Here is a 21,440-nt window from a genome sequence, read left to right on the forward strand (position 1 = left end):
ATCTCCATGTATAATACATAAGGGGGGATATGATCTCCATGTATAATACATAAGGGGGGATATGATCTCCATGTATAATACATAAGGGGGGGATATGATCTCCATATATAGTACATAAGGGGGATATGATCAATATGTATAAATACATCAGTGGTTCATATAGTGAACTCAGTGTATAGTTATTCACTCTGAGGTAATCACAGAGGACAAGGGGGGCACTATTTACGTCTGAAGGAAAAGAAATGTAATCTCCAAATAAGGAAAGGTTTCTTCACAGTAACTGCTGTGAAAATGTGGAATAGACTCCCTAAAGAGTTGGCTCTGGCCAACTCAATAGATTGCTTTAAAAAAGGCCTGGATTCTTTTCTAGATACACAGAATATAACTGAATACTAACATTTATAGGTAAAGTTGATCCAGGGAATATCCGATTGCCTATCAGGGGATCAGGAAGGAATTTTTTCCACTGCAGGGACAAAGTGGATCATGCTTTGCTAGGTTTTTTTTGCCTTCCTCTGGATCAACTAGGTTATAGGATTATAATTTTTTTTTTTATGGTTGAACTAAAATGGACTTTTCAGCCACACTAACTATGTAACTATGCATTTGAGATCCTGTGTACAGCTTTCCTGGCTTCACTGCCAGTCTACAAGTCTTGCCAACTGTTATCGTCCAGTCGAATAAAAATGCTGCTGCGGTCAATTAGGGTGCTCTCACTGGACAGGGGGCTAGCACATGAAGATACGCAACAACCACAGTAAGTTACTAATAAAAAGCTTTGTGACCTTTGAATTTTAAGTATATCACAGTACCATTTTTGGGATCCCATACCTCAATGGTGTAGGTCTTATCATGCTGAATCATCTCGCCATGAGGCAGCGTTCTCATGATGGTGAACTCTGCAGTGGTACTGGCTCCGCTTGGAGCAGTCTGTGATAGGGTCTCATCGTTCTGGGATAAGCCAGCTTCTGGGGTTTTTTCAGGCTTCTCCCGATGTTTGGAGCCAGAGGAGGTCTTCTTTTTCTTGCTCTTCTTGGTGGAAGCCTGGCTGTCAGTCTGCCCCTTACGTTGTCTGAACTGGGCAAGCTGCAAGATAGAAACAAAAACTGTCTTAGGAAGAGCCTTCACGGTCTCTAACAAATGTACAAGAAGGGATGGATCATTGACCGAACTGTCGAATATACAGAGAACAACTAGAGGGAGCAAGCAGGTAGAAATGTAAATATCAATGTAAATTATCTTGTTTCTGGTCAAAAGGAAAGGGGGAGGGTAACCTCTACTGAGACATTTGGTTTGACTGTAATCCGCAACATTTCACCAGGATAAACCGTATTGAACTGTAGATCACAGTTTTATTGCTGAGCATATAAAAAAAAAAAAAAAAATCGCTGAGGCCCCTGACGTTTTCACCATATTACGAAATGCGTAGGAAGGAGTTACGGGACGTGTGACATCAGGACTGCATCCATCTTCTTGGTGATTTATCATATCATATTCAATATGCATATCTATTCTATTACCATATGTATGTAAATGTGGTTTTAATAAATGTTGGGTTTTTATATTACACCAAGAGGCTGTTCAGTTTGCCCTTTATGAGCTGAATATATATGGGAGCCAGATGCCTTTAGACCATTGGTGGGGAGCGAGTTCCAGGCATATGAGAGTTGCCCAGCTGAACCTGTGAGAGCGGATAAGATCAAATGGAGGCTGTGGAACCTTTAATATTTATTGTTAAGTGCTATTTCACCAATCGATGTGTAGAGGGTCAATATATGCTAGTAAGAGGCTGCATGTGCTCACTAGTGGTGGATATGTGGAAGGATAACACTGACGTCTATCTTTTCAGGCAGATCAGAGATGTTCATGATCTTTGGACTTTCTATTGGGAAAATGTAATGTTTATTTATATAGTCACTATTTTTGTTTAGAGCACTGCACTTTATTTGATATATACCATTGGAATTTGTTGACAACAAGTATTTGGAGATCCAAGCATGGTTGAGTTTTGAAAAATTTTTGAGCATACAAGAACATCAACAACTGAATTCTTCCCTTTTTTGCACATTTCAAATCCCATTACTACTCCAGCTACCAAAAAGGCAAGAAAGACCTTCACAATGTATCAAGAAACAGCTCACCCACTTCTCTTTCTGTGATCATTACTTACAACAAGGTGTGCAGCAACTCAACATCTTCAAGTCCACAGTCGGGTACAACATAAAAGCATGAAGAATGCTAGCTCTACTGTTTGACCTAAAAGACCATCCTCAGTTAAAACTAACAACACATACCTATGCCTATGTGTCTGAGCAATACAAGCACCTAAAAATAGCAATGGGTAGGGACTTATAAAGCTCAAAATATGAAAGCATGGGCCTGAGATGATAGTTTATGACCCAAATGCAATAAGGTGACCCTTTTATTCAAGAAAAGTGCTGGGGATCCTCATGCTTTTATATAGTCAGGTCCATAAATATTGGGACATCGACACAATTCTAACATTTTTGGCTCTATACACCACAATGAATTTGAAATGAAACGAACAAGATGTGCTTTAACTGCAGACTGTCAGCTTTAATATGAGGGTATTTACATCCAAATCAGGTGAACGGTGTAGGAATTACAACTAGAGGGAGAAGGGTTCTGCAAGCAGGTAGAAATGTAAATATCACAACCAACAATAACTTTCAAGTAAAATGTTACAACCAGATTTCAAAATCCATGTTAATGGAAAATAAGCTATGGGTGCCGTTAAAGGAAGATGCAGAAAGGCAACTAAAATGGCAACTAAAATGTAACATGGGGGTAGTTAGGTGTGCCATAATGTGGCACGATGGCAAATGCTGCCCATCTCTAGGTGTGCTCCCCTCCAGCAATGTAAGGGCCAAAGCTTTCTGCCTCCACCTAGTCACTGCCACTTCTTCTGAGTCCAGCGTGTTCCTGCTACGCCCATTTGGCAAGCACTGATGATGTACCTTCCTTTTCACTGCTAGACTGATTTTAAACTTTCACGCAAACAACACTTTAGGCTTGAAAATTAATTAAGCCCCCAAACCATTGCTTATATTCCGAAATCAGAGGACCTACAGTATAAAAAGACGGTAGTAGCGATTGTTTAGTTCAGACTATTTCAACCCGGGAGCCTTCAGGTTTCTTCAGGGGTGCCTTGGCAAAATACCTTAAAACTGCCCAAAAACTGTACAGAAGCCTGCCTTTTAGTTACACAAAGACACAAAATTTTCATTGTGCACCATTACAACCTCCTGGACACTGGCATTCTAATAACCAATGATGGACCAAAAGAGGATGTCAGGCACCTGCACAACATCCTTGTTTACTCTTCCCTGCCCCCGTCCGTCACCACTGGGGTCACATTAGCTGAGTGAGAGAGAAAAAGTAAGGAGAAGATAAACATGGGAATACTAGTCACTACCACCTCTAACATTGGGTGTCCTACATGTTTGGGCGCTTCGGCATTATGTAAACTATTTCGTTTTTCACATTTTAGAATGGGGTGCCTTGAGATTGTGCAACATTTTAAAGGGTGCCTTGACTGAAAAAAAGTTGAGAAACAGTGGTTTAGGTAGCACAATACTTGTGCAACTGCTTACCTAGTCTATATTTTTGAGGCAAAAAAAAGAAGAAAAAAAAACAAAAAAAAAAAATAGAATGAATTTTAGTGCACAAAAACACAAGATAATCCCCAACTGTTTTCTAAAAAAGATGAGACTATTTGAAGTAACTGAATACCAAACATGTCAGGCCTCAAAAATACATGTGACTATGAAACTACAGCCCCAAAATGATCAATGCAGACGCTTAAAATGTGACCGTTCCTCTGTGTGTGTTATGCAATCGTCATTTATGTTAGCTCCTTAAGTGCGCATTTGCGTTCGTGTGCAGAGCTTTATTTTACATTTTTATTTATTTTATTATATTTCAATTTAACACTTTTGTTTTGATTTTTTTTTCACTACACTTTATTGCTATCGCAAGGGGATTAACAATCCCCCTATGTGATAGCATTTGACAGGTATCTTGATGAAGACATCAGGGTTCTTCTATTAGGCCCCTAATGTCTCCCCTGCCTGCCCTTTGCTCTAGCAGAGGAAGCACAAACTCTGCTTGATCTTCTTTTTACCTGGCTCTGCACCCTTGAATCTGGAACTTCTCAGAGCTTAGCACTTCCAGGTTCATTCAATAAAAAGGTTAAAGTTAAATTAAAAGCAGACATTGGTTTTAAATAAATAATTAAAATTCTACTGCCTATTTGTGACATCCACCTCTATTCCATTATTTCCCATATTTTGAGATGGAAATAAAACAGAGCCCTGTAATGTCTATGGAAGGCCGAATGTAAACAAATTTCCCTTCATCTGCCCATAGTCAGTGATGTCCGCAAAAGCAACCAAGCTGCAAACTTATGTTCTGCTAGATCAGCGGTTCTCAACCTTCCTAATGTCGTGACCCTTTAATACAGTTCCTCATGTTGTGGTGACCCCCAACCATAAAATTATTTACCCATTAATTATAATTCATGAAGTGTCGTTTTACCTCTAATACTGCTGCTTTCAACACAGTAGCTGCTTTCAACACAGTAGCTGCTCTTTACACATTGGAAATATGTGTTTTCCGATGGTCTTAGGCGACCCCTGTGAAAAGGGTTGTTCGACCCCCAAAGGGGTTGCGACCCACAGGTTGAGAACCACTGTGCTAGATGAACCTGAAGCAACCCAGGTGTAAAACCTATAGCCACTTACATGTTACTTCCCATTGGGATACATTGCAGTAGGTTTCTGATCTATTCAATCACAGGTTGCCCGTGTGATAGGGGCCTTATAGTTTTCCTGTAAACAGCAACTAAGGTGCAGACAGTACTTTCGTTGCAGATTACATCTTCCAAAGAATTTAATGACACAATCAATTTAACCAAATGCCCAAGACGACATTTCTCCTGCAAAGCCCCATGCTAATCCTCCAAATCAAATTTAAAGCTTGGCTGAGGCTCTTTGTCCTGTGCCAAGATCTAATTTGGAGCAAACACGCTTAAAACGGCAAGAAGAAAAAGTCCAGAAGACCAAGTCACAGCACTCCAATGAGCTATAACTTACAGGATACAGCAAACAGAAATGTACAGAAACCCAATGCAGGCTATCAGACATAGCTGTCCATGGTACTGACTGCTTAGAGTTGATAAACAGTGAAGTCCATTAACTAAGGGTTACCACACTTTACACATCATTAGCACTTTTAACCGTTTTGTTTAAAAACTACCCGTTCATGAATTTATATTCTGCTCAAACACATATCCTGTAAAAAGAGGAGTCTATGAATTTATTATAGAAAACATGTTTTCTTAATTTTCATTATTAACTGGAAATTGTGACAATGAAGGTAACACCATAGGCAGGAGGATCTCTCATGATACAACCAAGGATCTGTCTAGTATCTCCAGATAATAACACTGTATAAGGCTCCATGTACACTGCAGCTGATATACTCACATTTAGGAGTTTTCTGCGTTTTTTTCAGCAACCCCTGAAATCTCCCTAATATTTTCCTATGTGTCCATGTACACTGTCGTTTATAGGCAGTTGAGTTTACAGTTGTTTTTTTTAAGGCACCAAACTGGCGTTCAGGAGTAGATTTTATCAGCGTTCCAAACACTTGTAAACGCAGCTAACCGCGATTATAAGCGGTTGAAATTTTTTTTTAAACTCTTCCATTTCCAGATGCTGTCCAGAGCCTTTTTTCATCATGAAAAATGCATGCAAAGCATTTTCCCGGTACTCAAATGGACCCGGCACACCATACCTTGAGGTTTCACATGAAAGAAAATATTTTAGACACCCCTGCAATAATTTCTGCACAGAAATGAGCTGGGACACATCCAACACTCAAAATTTCTCTCCAAATGTCTGAAATAGGTAATTTTTTACTGTTTTTCAGTACATTTTTGGCATTTTGGAAGGTCTCCTGGAGGCTATCTTTAAAAAACGCTTCTAATCGCAAATGCACATAAACGTAGTATGCAAACGCGGCTAAACAGACATATTTTAACCTACGTTTTCCAGCAGTCAGTTTCCATCGTTCCGAAGTGTCCCGTGTACATGGAGCCTAAGGCTATTGGCTGTTTGTCTAGCTTGGCTGCAAACATATGGTAAAATATTAACTACAAGGCAAATATAACATTTCTTATATTATTTCAAAAAGGTATTAAAGTGCATCTCTGGGCAAAACATTTTCTTTAGTTTTGGACAGAGTAGGGAAAGTTAGACCTGTCAAATTTTTATTACTGTCTGAGTCCCAATTGGGGAGATTTTCCATTATACTGGTGGTGATGGTTACCAAAACAGATGAGAAATCCAACATTTTAGTTGTCCCCAGAATAAGAGGTAAGGTGAAGTCTTCCAACGAGGACACCTGTCTGAGGACAACCGTCTAAGAGGGGAATTGCCCTCACTTTCAGACCCCTTCTACACGGGACAGAATCTTTGATCAGCAGGGCACGTGTCTGCTGATCTCCCCCTGATCAGAGCAGAGTGGGGTGGATGACACATCCCTGTCTGCTCAGTTTATGCAGAGTGGACACGGACACAACCTGCTGTGCTCTATGGGAGGCCGGGTGTAAACAGACCGGCTGTCCATTTACAACCCTCCAATCCGTTCCAATTCACCTGGACAGAAAGGGACTGATTCCCTTCCATTTTTTCTTAGCAGACTGGATCGGACTGGAGGTAGGCAAGTGTAAATAGACGCAAGTCCGTTTACACCCGCCAGTCCACAGGAATACATGAACCATTCAATCAGGTCAAAAAAACAACACGTAGACCTGATTGAAATCACCCATGTCCTAATCGATTTCCTCTAACTTGCTGTTTTCCTGTTGCATCTCTGGAGAGAAATTTCTGCAATGGTACACAGACAAAAAAAAGCAAAACAAAAACAAAAAAAAAAAAAACAAAAAAACTTTCTTTCTGCTCTATCCAAGATCTAAAAAATAAAAAAAGTGTCAACTATTCATGTTTTTTTTTTTTAATTTGAATAAAAAACACTATGATGAGTTGATGTTACCATTATAAAGACCCATAAATGGAGGTGGCAAAAGGAGATACTTTACATCAGGTGTAAATTTCCAAAACTTAGATCCACAGGTTTGTACTTGATTCCCTATTGTTTTCCATGAAAGCAGACCTAAACCTCACTATACCTACCTTATTGTATATGAGTAAAAGTTTGAGATACAAAACTACCACCACTTTAGACCAAGCCCAGTAGTGGGCCTAAGAACAAAGCTGTGGCTGGGGGATATCATGTTTTCGTTGTCAACAAGTCATACTGTAGAGGTGATTGGAGAGTATAGTTTCAACAGCATTTTATGTGTTGGGGCAGTGAGGGGTATATGAAACTGCTCACAGGGATTGAGGGTAAAAGTCCACTTTGTGAAGAGTTTCAAACTAGCTAGTAATATACAATCATATAGAAAGGTACATCTCATGGAAATTGTACACAAAGAGCCTACAGATAAAAGGCAATATACTTGGGGAAAAAAAAACAAAACCACAGGGAAATGTTGAATTTTCAATCATTTATTCAACAAAAATATCAATAGATGTAATGCTCTACTGTGACAAATAAATTACCCCTTTGCCATCATAAGCTGATATTGCCCCCTGTAGCAGAAATGACTAATGCCGGCCATACATGGGTTGAAATTCGACAGATTTTTCATCCAAAAATCGGACCTAAGAATAATCGGCTGATTTTCGCTGTGTTAGTGGGTCAATGGCACAGGATGATTTTCGTGGTTCCTCCCCTTTTTGGTGATTGGGCATGTTGGAAAATTAATGAAAAAACGACCGATTTTTGACTCAATGATGGTCAAATCGTACGATCGTCTTATCAAAAAGAATATGTGCATGAGCCATGACCTGGAAGGAACAGAAGTTTCGCCTGTTATATGGGGTGAACTTTATGACTTGTTCGGACGATTTTTGAAATCATTGATGGCACCATCGGATTACCGAGCAAACAACATTTTCGGAATTCAAACCATGTATGGCCTGCATTAGCGTAGGCATCTTTTATAGCTGCAGCCAGTCTCTGGCATCATCTCAGTGACATTTCTTTTACCACTTTTTATGAAAAATTCCTTCAGTTGTAAAAGATGTGTGTTTCTTTGCATGAATTGCTGCTTTAAAAAAAAAAATCTCTAAAAAAAAAAAAAATGTAATGGGGTTCAAATCAGGGCTCTGATTAGGGAAGTTTATAAACCTACATTTGTTCTTTTTGAGACATTCCTGAACGGTTTGCTAGTTTTCTTTGGATAACTTTTGTATTGGAAGCCTAATTTTAAGTTCAACTTCAACAGTTGGACAGATGGCCCCACATTCTCCTCAAACAGACTTTGATATGATGCAAAACTCACAGCTGACCCAATAACGGAGCACTGCTCAGGCCCTGAAGAAGCAAAGCATTCCAAACCATAACATTTCTACCACCATGCTTCACAGTTGTTGCAAGGTTCTTCCCCTTAAATATCATTGTCACTTTGCAGCAAACATGTCTACTGCAACTAAGGCCAAACAACTCTACCTGTGATTGATCAGTTTTCAACACATTGTTCCAGAAGACCTATAAACTGTAATCTTGTTCTAATGTTCTTTTTGAACAGCAAAGGCTTTTTCTTAACACCGCTCATGCAGGCTGAATTGATGCAATCTCTTTCTAATGGAGATTACACAAAACTCTCAACTTTGACCCCAACTGCTGGAACAGCACCCCTTGATGAAATGTTGGGGTTCTTTAAGATTTCTTTTAGCATCAGTCAGTTCTTGGGCTGAACTTGCCAAGACGGACAGCCTTGTACAAATTAGCAGTGGTTTGAAATCTACACCATTTGTAGATTATTTTCATTACAGTGGAATGGTCAATTTCAAACATTTGGGAATCATTTTAAAACTCTTGACAGGCTCATGGGCATCCACAACTTCTAAGGGCCTCAGAGAGCTCTTTCGATCTTTGACACCACACACACACGTCAATTTAAAAAAAATCTAAAATATCTGAGGTTGTAGGGTGTTAGTTCCAGGGTGGATTTGATTTAAATCAAACGGATTTAAATCACAATTTAAATCACTAGTCAGTAAGGCTTGATTTAAATCCTAGTTTTCTACATAAAGACTAAATTCTTGCTGGTATAACTTTAATATACAAGTAGATGAAGATTTTTATAATAACAACTTTTCATATTAGTTTTTTTATCCCCAGTTTAATAGGTTAATCATTCGTATTTGGACAACTTTTCTGTTGTACTTAGGAAGGAGAAAAATAATCATTACCTTAATAATAACAATTTAAATAGATTTATTCAACTGAAACAATAACATTCCAGCATATGTGATTTGCTTAAACATCCATGTTTGGTAACTAATTTGGCTAAACAGAATATATATATTTTAAGAAACTTAGACTGTCAGCCCCTTCCTCCTCACACTTAGTGTCACTTTCTTCTTGTGCAGATCTATTCCACTCCAAACAATCAGAAAAATATTGTTTCTATTCTATTCACTGAACTTCTTGAAACTTAGCACTGAAGGGGTTGATTCTGAATTCATAGGTTTGTAGAAGTTAGGATGAAGGTCTTTTTTCTAAACTCTGTTCATGTTATAACATTTTTGCTGTGAAGAAGAGGCATGTGATCTCCGCTGAGTCAAATTCAGTTTTGAGAACTGCAAAAGTAAACCGAGCATCTGTGATAATATCTTGTAGGCAGAGAAACTGCCCAATAATCTTACAAAAACCTCTGGAAGAGCATGACATTGTGAATGGATTCATGGAATTTATTTACCAAAAAAATTAAACATATACAGCCTTATTCTACATAATTAAAAAACTAATCTTTATTTCATGATGGAATAACCTATGGATGGTAATATATTTTCCTCAAAAAGCATTTTATTTAAAAAAAATCCGATTTAAATAAAAAAAAAAATCCGATTTAAATAAAAAAAATCTGATTTTTTTAAAAAAATCATTGATTTTTATCCACCCTGGTTAGTTCACCTTTTCAGGAACAATTAAATGGTGAATTTACACATGAAAAACTACTATAAATTTTTGGAACATGTAAAAACTACCCCTGCAGTGTGGCTCCCCCCCACTCATAACCTGCATTGTATGTGATGACACCGAAGTTCTTTGGCCAGAGAGAGTACTGAAGAGAAGTGGTCTAAGACTACTGGCAGCATAGAGGTTAAAAATTACTTTTTAAAGTTGTCCTAGAAAAAAAAAAAAAACCTTTAAAACCTGCTCCATTGCAAGGGTAGTTTTTACATTTCCCCGGAGCTCAGCTTTAAAAGAATGGCTAAATAATAGAAGATAAAGCCCACACCTGAGCCAATTGTTCAACAATGAAAATGAAAGTAGGACTAACTATACACTACCTTGTAACAAAACATGACGGTCCGTCTGTGGGAACTGTCCTCATGTGCAACTTCAGGAACCGGAGCTAACCTGGTGGATTCCAGGTGACTTGTGACAGCGCAGCTTATGTGATTTACTGCAGAGCTGAGATTTACGTCTACAAATCCTGTTACCCTACGATAATCTTAAAGTAGCTGTAGGCTGGTCACACTGTGACTGTTAATTAGACTTTCCAGGGACAGTATGAAAAGTCAAAAGAAGATTAGGTGCATGAAAAGTCCAGAGAGGATAATCTATAGCAAAAACCCACAAAAACTTTTCATTCGAGTGGAACTTCAGCCAATGAAACAACTTTCCTTCTCTGGGCTCCTCCCACAATCGGATACAAACAAAAGAAAATCTCTTTTTTGCTAAAAACCGACAGATGCGCCAGTGGTTTTTGGGACCCAGAAGAGACCTTCACAGACACAGAAATTGAAGGTACTGAGTCTACAGATAATAGCAATGTTTGTACAATCTCGTTAGTGGCACCGAGTGCTACCAAAGACTAAAGCAGTATGCATCCAGAGACAAAAGTCTGGAAAGCCACAAGTCAGTACCACTCAGAGCACCGTACAAACCCCATGCAGCTACAGCAACTTTCAGCTTCTCAGAGTTTTACAGGCTGCTGGCAATGAGGCTGGACAGTGTGTCTGTACCTTCTGCCCACAGCTAAATGCTGGAGTTTCAGGCACCAGGGCTAAAAGTTCATGAGGCCTTAAAGTGGTTCTAAAGCCTTAGGGCTGCATGTACACTCACATTTAGGAGCTGTTCAGTGTTTTTTTCAGCAGCCCCTGAACGCTCCCTAATGTTTTCCTATGTGTCCATGTACACATATTCATTTACAGTCCTTTACAGGCATTTGAGTTTACAGTAGTTTTTTTGAACGCAGAAAACTTGCGTTCAGCAGTCAATTTTATCAGTGTTTCGAATGCAAAACGCTTGTAAAACACGGATAATCGTGCTTATAAGCGTATGCATCTGAATTTCTTTTTTTTAACTCTTCCAGTTCCCAATGCCGTCCAGAGCCTTTTGTTCATCATGAAAAATGCATGCAAAGCAAGGTACTCAGATGGACAAAACACTGAACACAGGATGTTCCTACCAAGCTTGTCACGCATTGTAATGACCAATTCACACCTCAGACCTCTCCCTTCCTTGGAAACAAAAGATATGTTAATGACTATTCACACCTCAAATTCCTCATGAAGACCCCCTGCCAGGTGACCTTAATGACTCCCTCCACCAGACAACTTTCCCACCCTTGGAGACAAAAGAAATGTTAATGAGCAACTCACACCTAAGCTAATCTCAACACATACTTCTGCCTCTGCTTCTACTCTCTGTATTTATGTGAAACAGTCTGAAATAGTTAATAATTTACCACTTTTCAGTGCATTGTGGGCATTTGGGAGGTTCTCCTGTGCTTATCTTTAAAAAATGCTTCTAAACGCAAATGCACATAAACGCGTAATGCAAAAGCAGCTAAACAGATGTTTTTTTAACCTACATTTTCCAGCAGTCAGTTTCCATCGTTCAGTGTCCCGTGTACATGGGGCCTTAGAGTGGAACTTTACTCTCTCAATCAACATTGGCTATTTTGAATCCTTATGCTGCTAGAATTAGTAAATAGACAGGAAAGTATAGTATATTTATTTGTTTTAAACAGTTTTTTTTACATTTCTTTAGTTACTTCTTGTTTTCCATACCTCAGCAAATGATGTCATACATCCCAGGAGTCTTCAGAAGAAGAGGAGGGGTTTTCTGAGCTAAGCACACCCTCCTGCGTGCATGCCTGAACGAAGGGAAGATGGATTCCAGGAAATAATTGCTACATGAATCATCTTCCCTTACTCAAAATGGCCATGACCAGAAATGCTAGCGGGGGGGGGGGGGGGATGGAGGGGGGTGTCTAAATGATTTCTCAGCAAAATAAAGCATGGAGACATGGATGAACAGACGAGTTTGCGTTGAATATTAAAGAAAAATATGAAGTATCGCTTTTGGTTTGTGGTGCTCAGATACAGAGCAGTTCCACGTTAAGTTTTTTGTTTTTTTTGTGCACTCTATGCATTAAGTTAAAAACCTTCTGTGCCTGATCCAATCTAGTGATGTGCCCAAGAGCAGCAGCTCTCACCATTGTCTTCCTCCTCAATGGAAGACGAGGAAGCGGGGGGTGGGGCCAAGCTGCCCGCTCTGTGTCAACAGACGCAGACAGGGCGAATCGGGAGAGAGTCTGCACTGGTGCCCCCATGAAAAGCGTCTTTCCATGGGGGCACTTGCCAGAGGGGAGGAGCCTGGAATGTGCGTGTGCGGTGGACCCCAGAAGAAGAGGATCGGGACTGCTCTGTGCAAAGCCATTGCAAAGAGCCGGTAACCATGACAAATTTGTTATTTTTATTTATTTAAAAAAAAAAAAAAGGTTTAAATTGTTCTTTTTGTAGCCTTGGATAGAGTGGGGGAGGCTTAGATTCTTTTTATTTATTTTTTTGCTGCGAGTCCCCTATGGGAAGATTTCTCTTCATTTCCCGTTGTGTCACATAACAGAAGGTTTAAAACAACTTGGATCAGCGCAACAAAATTGGAGTGACAATTCTCATGTAATCCAATTAAGGAGAACACATTTATGAATGAATTACGGAGATTGCAAACGATATCATTAATTCATTAAAAATGCTGTTTCTGCCACTTGTACACTTGACGTTTGTCTACGTCAGGGGTCCTCAAACTTTTTAAACAGGGGGCCAGTTCACTGTCCTTCAGACCATTGGAGGGACAGACTATCTTTAAAAAAAAGGCAATTGCCATTAGTAAAATACACATTATATATATATACAGTCAGGTCCATAAATATTGGGACATGGACACAATTCTAACATTTTTGGCTCTATACACCACCACAATGGATTTGAAATGAAACAAACAAAATGTGCTTTAACTGCAGACTGTCAGCTTTAATTTGAGGGTATTTACATCCAAATCAGGTGAACAGTGTAGGAATTACAACAGTTTGCATATGTGCCTCCCACTTGTTAAAGGACCAAAAGTAATGGGACAGAATAATAATCATAAATCAAACTTTTACTTTTTAATACTTGGTTGCAAATCCTTTGCAGTCAATGACAGCCTGAAGTCTGGAACGCATAGACATCACCAGATGCTGGGTTTCATCCCTGGTGATGCTCTGCCAGGCCTCTACTGCAACTGTCTTCAGTTCCTGCTTGTTCTTGGGGCATTTTCCCTTTAGTTTTGTCTTCAGCAAGTGAAATGCATGCTCAATCGGATTCAGGTCAGGTGATTGACTTGGCCATTGCATAACATTCCACTTCTTTCCCTTAAAAAACTCTTTGGTTGCTTTTGCAGTATGCTTTGGGTCATTGTCCATCTGCACTGTGAAGCAGCGTCCAATGAGTTGTGAAGCATTTGGCTGAATATGAGCAGATAATATTGCCCGAAACACTTCACAATTAATCCTGCTGCTTTTGTCAGCAGTCACATCATCAATAAATACAAGAGAAGCAGTTCCATTGGCAGCCATACATGCCCACGCCATGACACTACCACCACCATGCTTCACTGATGAGGTGGTATGCTTAGGATCATGAGCAGTTCCTTTCCTTCTCCATACTCTTCTCTTCCCATCACTCTGGTACAAGTTGATCTCGGTCTCATCTGTCCATAGGATGTTGTTCCAGAACTGTGAAGGCTTTTTTAGATGTCGTTTGGCAAACTCTAATCTGGCCTTCCTGTTTTTGAGGCTCACCAATGGTTTACATCTTGTGGTGAACCCTCTGTATTCACTCTGGTGAAGTCTTCTCTTGATTGTTGACTTTGACACACATACACCTACCTCCTGGAGAGTGTTCTTGATCTGGCCAACTGTTGTGAAGGGTGTTTTCTTCACCAGGGAAAGAATTCTTCGGTCATCCACCACAGTTGTTTTCCGTGGTCTTCCGGGTCTTTTGGTGTTGCTGAGCTCACTGGTGTGTTCCTTCTTTTTAAGAATGTTCTAAACAGTTGTTTTGGCCACGCCTAATGTTTTTGCTATCTCTCTGATGGGTTTGTTTTGTTTTTTCAGCCTAATGATGGCTTGCTTCACTGATAGTGACAGCTCTTTGGATCTCATCTTGAGAGTTGACAGCAACAGATTCCAAATGCAAATAGCACACTTGAAATGAACTCTGGACCTTTTATCTGCTCATTGTAATTGGGATAATGAGGGAATAACACACACCTGGCCATGGAACAGCTCAGAAGCCAATTGTCCCATTACTTTTGGTCCCTTAACAAGTGGGAGGCACACATGCAAACTGTTGTAATTCCTACGCTGTTCACCTGATTTGGATGTAAATACCCTCAAATTAAAGCTGACAGTCTGCAGTTAAAGCACATCTTATTCATTTCATTTCAAATCCATTGTGGTGGTGTATAGAGCCAAAAATGTTAGAATTGTGTCCATGTCCCAATATTTATGGACCTGACTGTATATACACACATATACACACACATATACACACACACACACACACACACATATATCTATCTACAAAAACAATATACCAGCAATAACTTTGCCCACGCAGAGACATACAGACTGCACTGCGCATCAATGCAGCCTCACCAGTGCCCATCAATGCAGTCTGACCAGTGCCCATCAATGCAGTCTGATCAGTGTCCATTAATGCAGCCTGATCAGTGTCCATTAATGCAGCCTCACCAGTGCCCATCAATGCAGCCTCACCAGTGCCCATCAATGCAGCCTCACCAGTGCCCATCAATGCAGCCTCACCAGTGCCCATCAATGCAGCCTCACCAGTGCCCATCAATGCAGCCTGATCAGTGCCCATCAATGCAGCCTGATCAGTGCCCATCAATGCAGCCTGATCAGTGTCCATCAATGCAGCCTGATCAGTGTCCATCAATGCAGCCTCACCAGTGTCCATCAATGCAGCCTCACCAGTGCCCATCAATGCAGCCTCACCAGTGCCCATCAATGCAGCCTCACCAGTGCCCATCAATGCAGCCTCACCAGTGCCCATCAATGCAGCCTCACCAGTGCCCATCAATGCAGCCTCACCAGTGCCCATCAATGCAGCCTCACCAGTGCCCATCAATGCAGCCTCACCAGTGCCCATCAATGCAGCCTCACCAGTGCCCATCAATGCAGCCTGATCAGTGCCCATCAATGCAGCCTGATCAGTGCCCATCAATGCAGCCTGATCAGTGTCCATCAATGCAGCCTGATCAGTGTCCATCAATGCAGCCTCACCAGTGTCCATCAATGCAGCCTCACCAGTGTCCATCAATGCAGCCTCACCAGTGTCCATCAATGCAGCCTCACCAGTGTCCATCAATGCAGCCTCACCAGTGCCCATCAATGCAGCCTCACCAGTGCCCATCAATGCAGCCTCACCAGTGCCCATCAATGCAGCCTCACCAGTGCCCATCAATGCAGCCTGATCAGTGCCCATCAATGCAGCCTGATCAGTGCCCATCAATGCAGTCTGATCAGTGCCCATCAATGCAGTCTGATCAGTGCCCATCAATGCAGCCTCACCAGTGTCCATTAATGCAGCATCAGCAGTGTCCATCAATGCAGCCTCAACAGTGTCCATTAATGCAGCCTCAACAGTGTCCATTAATGCAGCCTCAACAGTGTCCATTAATGCAGCCTCAACAGTGTCCATTAATGCAGCCTCAACAGTGTCCATTAATGCAGCCTCAACAGTGTCCATTAATGCAGCCTCAACAGTGTCCATCAATGCAGCCTCAACAGTGTCCATCAATGCAGCCTCACCAGTGTCCATCAATGCAGCCTCACCAGTGCCCATCAATGCAGCCTCACCAGTGCCCATCAATGCAGCCTCACCAGTGCCCATCAATGCAGCCTCACCAGTGCCCATCAATGCAGCCTCACCAGTGCCCATCAATGCAGCCTCACCAGTGCCCATCAATGCAGCCTGATCAGTGCCCATCAATGCAGCCTGATCAGTGCCCATCAATGCAGCCTGATCAGTGTCCATCAATGCATCCTGATCAGTGTCCATCAATGCATCCTGATCAGTGTCCATCAATGCATCCTGATCAGTGTCCATCAATGCAGCCTCACCAGTGCCCATCAATGCAGCCTCACCAGTGCCCATCAATGCAGCCTGATCAGTGCCCATCAATGCAGCCTGATCAGTGCCCATCAATGCAGTCTGATCAGTGCCCATCAATGCAGCCTCACCAGTGCCCATCAATGCAGCCTCACCAGTGCCCATCAATGCAGCCTCACCAGTGCCCATCAATGCAGCCTCACCAGTGCCCATCAATGCAGCCTCACCAGTGCCCATCAATGCAGCCTCACCAGTGCCCATCAATGCAGCCTCACCAGTGCCCATCAATGCAGCCTCACCAGTGCCCATCAATGCAGCCTCACCAGTGCCCATCAATGCAGCCTCACCAGTGCCCATCAATGCAGCCTCACCAGTGCCCATCAATGCAGCCTGATCAGTGCCCATCAATGCAGCCTGATCAGTGCCCATCAATGCAGCCTGATCAGTGTCCATCAATGCAGCCTGATCAGTGTCCATCAATGCAGCCTCACCAGTGTCCATCAATGCAGCCTCACCAGTGTCCATCAATGCAGCCTCACCAGTGCCCATCAATGCAGCCTCACCAGTGCCCATCAATGCAGCCTGATCAGTGCCCATCAATGCAGCCTGATCAGTGCCCATCAATGCAGTCTGATCAGTGCCCATCAATGCAGTCTGATCAGTGCCCATCAATGCAGCCTCACCAGTGTCCATTAATGCAGCATCAGCAGTGTCCATCAATGCAGCCTCAACAGTGTCCATTAATGCAGCCTCAACAGTGTCCATTAATGCAGCCTCAACAGTGTCCATTAATGCAGCCTCAACAGTGTCCATTAATGCAGCCTCAACAGTGTCCATTAATGCAGCCTCAACAGTGTCCATCAATGCAGCCTCAACAGTGTCCATCAATGCAGCCTCACCAGTGCCCATCAATGCAGCCTCACCAGTGCCCATCAATGCAGCCTCACCAGTGCCCATCAATGCAGCCTCACCAGTGCCCATCAATGCAGCCTCACCAGTGCCCATCAATGCAGCCTCACCAGTGCCCATCAATGCAGCCTGATCAGTGCCCATCAATGCAGCCTGATCAGTGCCCATCAATGCATCCTCACCAGTGTCCATCAATGCAGCCTCACCAGTGCCCATCAATGCAGCCTCACCAGTGCCCATCAATGCAGCCTCACCAGTGCCCATCAATGCAGCCTGATCAGTGCCCATCAATGCAGCCTGATCAGTGCCCATCAATGCAGCCTGATCAGTGCCCATCAATGCAGCCTGATCAGTGCCCATCAATGCAGTCTGATCAGTGCCCATCAATGCAGTCTGATCAGTGCCCATCAATGCAGTCTGATCAGTGCCCATCAATGCAGCATCAGCAGTGTCCATCAATGCAGCCTCACCAATGCCCATCAATGCAGTCTGATCAGTGTCCATTAATGCAGCCTCAACAGTGTCCATTAATGCAGCCTCAACAGTGTCCATTAATGCAGCCTCAACAGTGTCCATTAATGCAGCCTCAACAGTGTCCATTAATGCAGCCTCAACAGTGTCCATTAATGCAGCCTCAACAGTGTCCATTAATGCAGCCTCAACAGTGTCCATTAATGCAGCCTCACCAATGCCCATCAATGCAGCCTCACCAGTGCCCATCAATGCAGCCTCACCAGTGCCCATCAATGCAGCCTCACCAGTGCCCATCAATGCAGCCTCACCAGTGCCCATCAATGCAGCCTCACCAGTGCCCATCAATGCAGCCTCACCAGTGCCCATCAATGCAGCCTCACTAGTGCCCATCAATGCAGCCTCACCAGTGCCCATCAATGCAGCCTCACCAGTGCCCATCAATGCAGCCTCACCAGTGCCCATCAATGCAGTCTGATCAGTGCCCATCAATGCAGTCTGATCAGTGCCCATCAATGCAGTCTGATCAGTGCCCATCAATGCAGCCTCACCAGTGCCCATCAATGTAGCCTCACCAGTGCCCATCAATGCAGCCTGATCAGTGTCCATCAATGCAGCCTCACCAGTGCCCATCAATGCAGTCTGATCAGTGTCCATCAATGCAGCCTCACCAATGTCCATCAATGCAGCCTCACCAGTGTCCATCAATGCAGTCTGATCAGTGCCCATCAATGCAGTCTGATCAGTGCCCATCAATGCAGTCTGATCAGTGCCCATCAATGCAGTCTGATCAGTGCCCATCAATGCAGTCTGATCAGTGCCCATCAATGCAGTCTGATCAGTGCCCATCAATGCAGTCTGATCAGTGCCCATCAATGCAGTCTGATCAGTGCCCATCAATGCAGTCTGATCAGTGCCCATCAATGCAGCCTCACCAGTGCCCATCAATGCAGCCTCACCAGTGCCCATCAATGCAGCCTGATCAGTGTCCATCAATGCAGCCTCACCAGTGCCCATCAATGCAGTCTGATCAGTGTCCATCAATGCAGCCTCACCAATGTCCATCAATGCAGCCTCACCAATGTCCATCAATGCAGCCTCACCAATGTCCATCAATGCAGCCTCACCAGTGCCCATCAATGCAGTCTGATCAGTGCCCATCAATGCAGTCTGATCAGTGCCCATCAATGCAGTCTGATCAGTGCCCATCAATGCAGTCTGATCAGTGCCCATCAATGCAGTCTGATCAGTGCCCATCAATGCAGCCTGATCAGTGTCCATTAATGCAGCCTCACCAATGCCCATCAATGCAGTCTGATCAGTGTCCATCAATGCAGCCTCACCAATGTCCATCAATGCAGCCTCACCAGTGCCCATCAATGCAGCCTCACCAGTGTCCATCAATGCAGCCTCACCAGTGCCCATCAATGCAGTCTGATCAGTGCCCATCAATGCAGTCTGATCAGTGCCCATCAATGCAGTCTGATCAGTGCCCATCAATGCAGCCTGATCAGTGTCCATTAATGCAGCCTCACCAATGCCCATCAATGCAGTCTGATCAGTGTCCATCAATGCAGCCTCACCAATGCCCATCAATGCAGTCTGATCAGTGTCCATCAATGCAGCCTCACCAATGTCCATCAATGCAGCCTCACCAGTGCCCATCAATGCAGCCTGATCAGTGTCCATTAATGCAGCCTCACCAATGCCCATCAATGCAGCCTCACCAGTGTCCATCAATGCAGTCTGATCAGTGCCCATCAATGCAGTCTGATCAGTGCCCATCAATGCAGTCTGATCAGTGCCCATCAATGCAGTCTGATCAGTGCCCATCAATGCAGTCTGATCAGTGCCCATCAATGCAGTCTGATCAGTGCCCATCAATGCAGTCTGATCAGTGCCCATCAATGCAGTCTGATCAGTGCCCATCAATGCAGCCTCACCAGTGCCCATCAATGCAGCCTCACCAGTGCCCATCAATGCAGCCTGATCAGTGTCCATCAATGCAGCCTCACCAGTGCCCATCAATGCAGCCTCACCAATGTCCATCAATGCAGCCTGATCAGTGTCCATTAATGCAGCCTCACCAATGCCCATCAATGCAGTCTGATCAGTGTCCATCAATGCAGCCTCACCAATGCCCATCAATGCAGTCTGATCAGTGTCCATCAATGCAGCCTCACCAATGTCCATCAATGCAGCCTCACCAGTGTCCATCAATGGCATTGATGGACACTGGTGATGCTGCATTAATGGACACTGATCAGACTGCATTGATGGGCATTGGTGAGGCTGCTTTAATGGACACTTATCAGGCTGCATTGATGGGCATTGGTGAGGCTGCTTTAATGGACACTTATCAGGCTGCATTGATTCAATGCAGTATGATCAGTGTCCATTAATGCAGCCTCACCAGTGTCCATCAATTCAATGCAGTCTGATCAGTGTCCTTCTCCTCAGCTGTCTGTCACTGCCCAGCGTGGGAGAACTGCAGGCAGCCCCTCCAGAGATCACAGACTCCACCCCTCTATCATTTACTTGCCGCGCTGGCCTGATCTACATCACCTGCACACAGTACTATCACTGGGGGTGGAGCCGAGGCGGAGCTGAGGGGCAGGTGAAGGGGCTGAGGGAGGGAGAGGCAGAGCCAGTCAGAGCAGTGCTGGTGGAATGAAAGTGAAAAGTATGCAGGGGATGCCGCCGTGAACGTACGCAGGGGGATGCCAAATATTTCAAAACACCCGGCGGGCCGGATAAATGTCCTCGGCAGGCCGCATGCAGCCCGTGGGCCATAGTTTGAGGACCCCTGGTCAACGTCATCAGTAATGTGATAAAGAGACAAAAACGTCTCTATCCGGACCGGTCCACACCAGAAGGCAGTGTGGGAAAGGTGTGTTCCATGTGCACTGCACCAGAACATGCTGCTCTTGTGAGATGCTGATGGGCGCCAATTAATTGTTAATGCAACCCCAAAACGCATTTTGCAAACAGCACGTTTGCGGCCACCAAACCACATTGTTATCACAGTACCATACTGCTTGGTGCAATGCAATCTGAAAAAGTAGTGCTTGCTTTCAACAAGCTTCAAGTGGCTACTTGTTCTGCGTTCTTGTGCATTTTGCAGCCCATTCAAATAAATGGACTGTGTAAACAGGATTGCTTTTGGACACATTCATTCCACTGCGAACCAATCCTAAATGAATCTCCAGAGATTTGGGAGATTTATATAGTTTGTTTGCAATTACGATCCAAGAGCAGCCTGCAGTTTATGGTGAAGCAGCCATTCCAAAAGAAGAGGCACCGGCCTCATAAGTCTATGTGGATGAGCGAATGGTCAGAAAGGCTTGCAAAATGTTGAGCATAGTTTCATAGCACATGCAGAGTTATGAGTGTTTTTTTTTTCAAAAAGGTTTGCATAGCAATTCGCCAAAACAAAGAGCATCTAAATTTGTTCTAAGCAAATGGGGTACAAAAATGAATTTTATTAAGCCGATT

At 43.2% G+C, this 21,440-nt stretch overlaps 1 protein-coding gene across 6 annotated transcripts in view; it reads right to left on the minus strand.

Moving 5' to 3' along the window:
• AKAP9 (A-kinase anchoring protein 9) overlaps window positions 1–21,440 on the minus strand; it is a 362,315-nt gene that overhangs the window by 312,694 nt on the left and 28,181 nt on the right. For all 6 annotated transcript variants that reach the window (XM_089686483.1, XM_089686482.1, XM_089686484.1 and 3 more), the window contains exon 2: window positions 832–1,086. In XM_089686483.1, the coding sequence (XP_089542609.1) occupies window positions 832–1,086 (255 nt within the window). The remainder of the gene's footprint in view (window positions 1–831; window positions 1,087–21,440) is intronic.

Source organism: Staurois parvus, unplaced genomic scaffold, assembly GCF_062004578.1.
Source record: "Staurois parvus isolate SC_StPar_1 unplaced genomic scaffold, SC_StPar_1.0 ptg000400l, whole genome shotgun sequence".
Lineage (NCBI taxonomy): Eukaryota > Metazoa > Chordata > Amphibia > Anura > Ranidae > Staurois > Staurois parvus.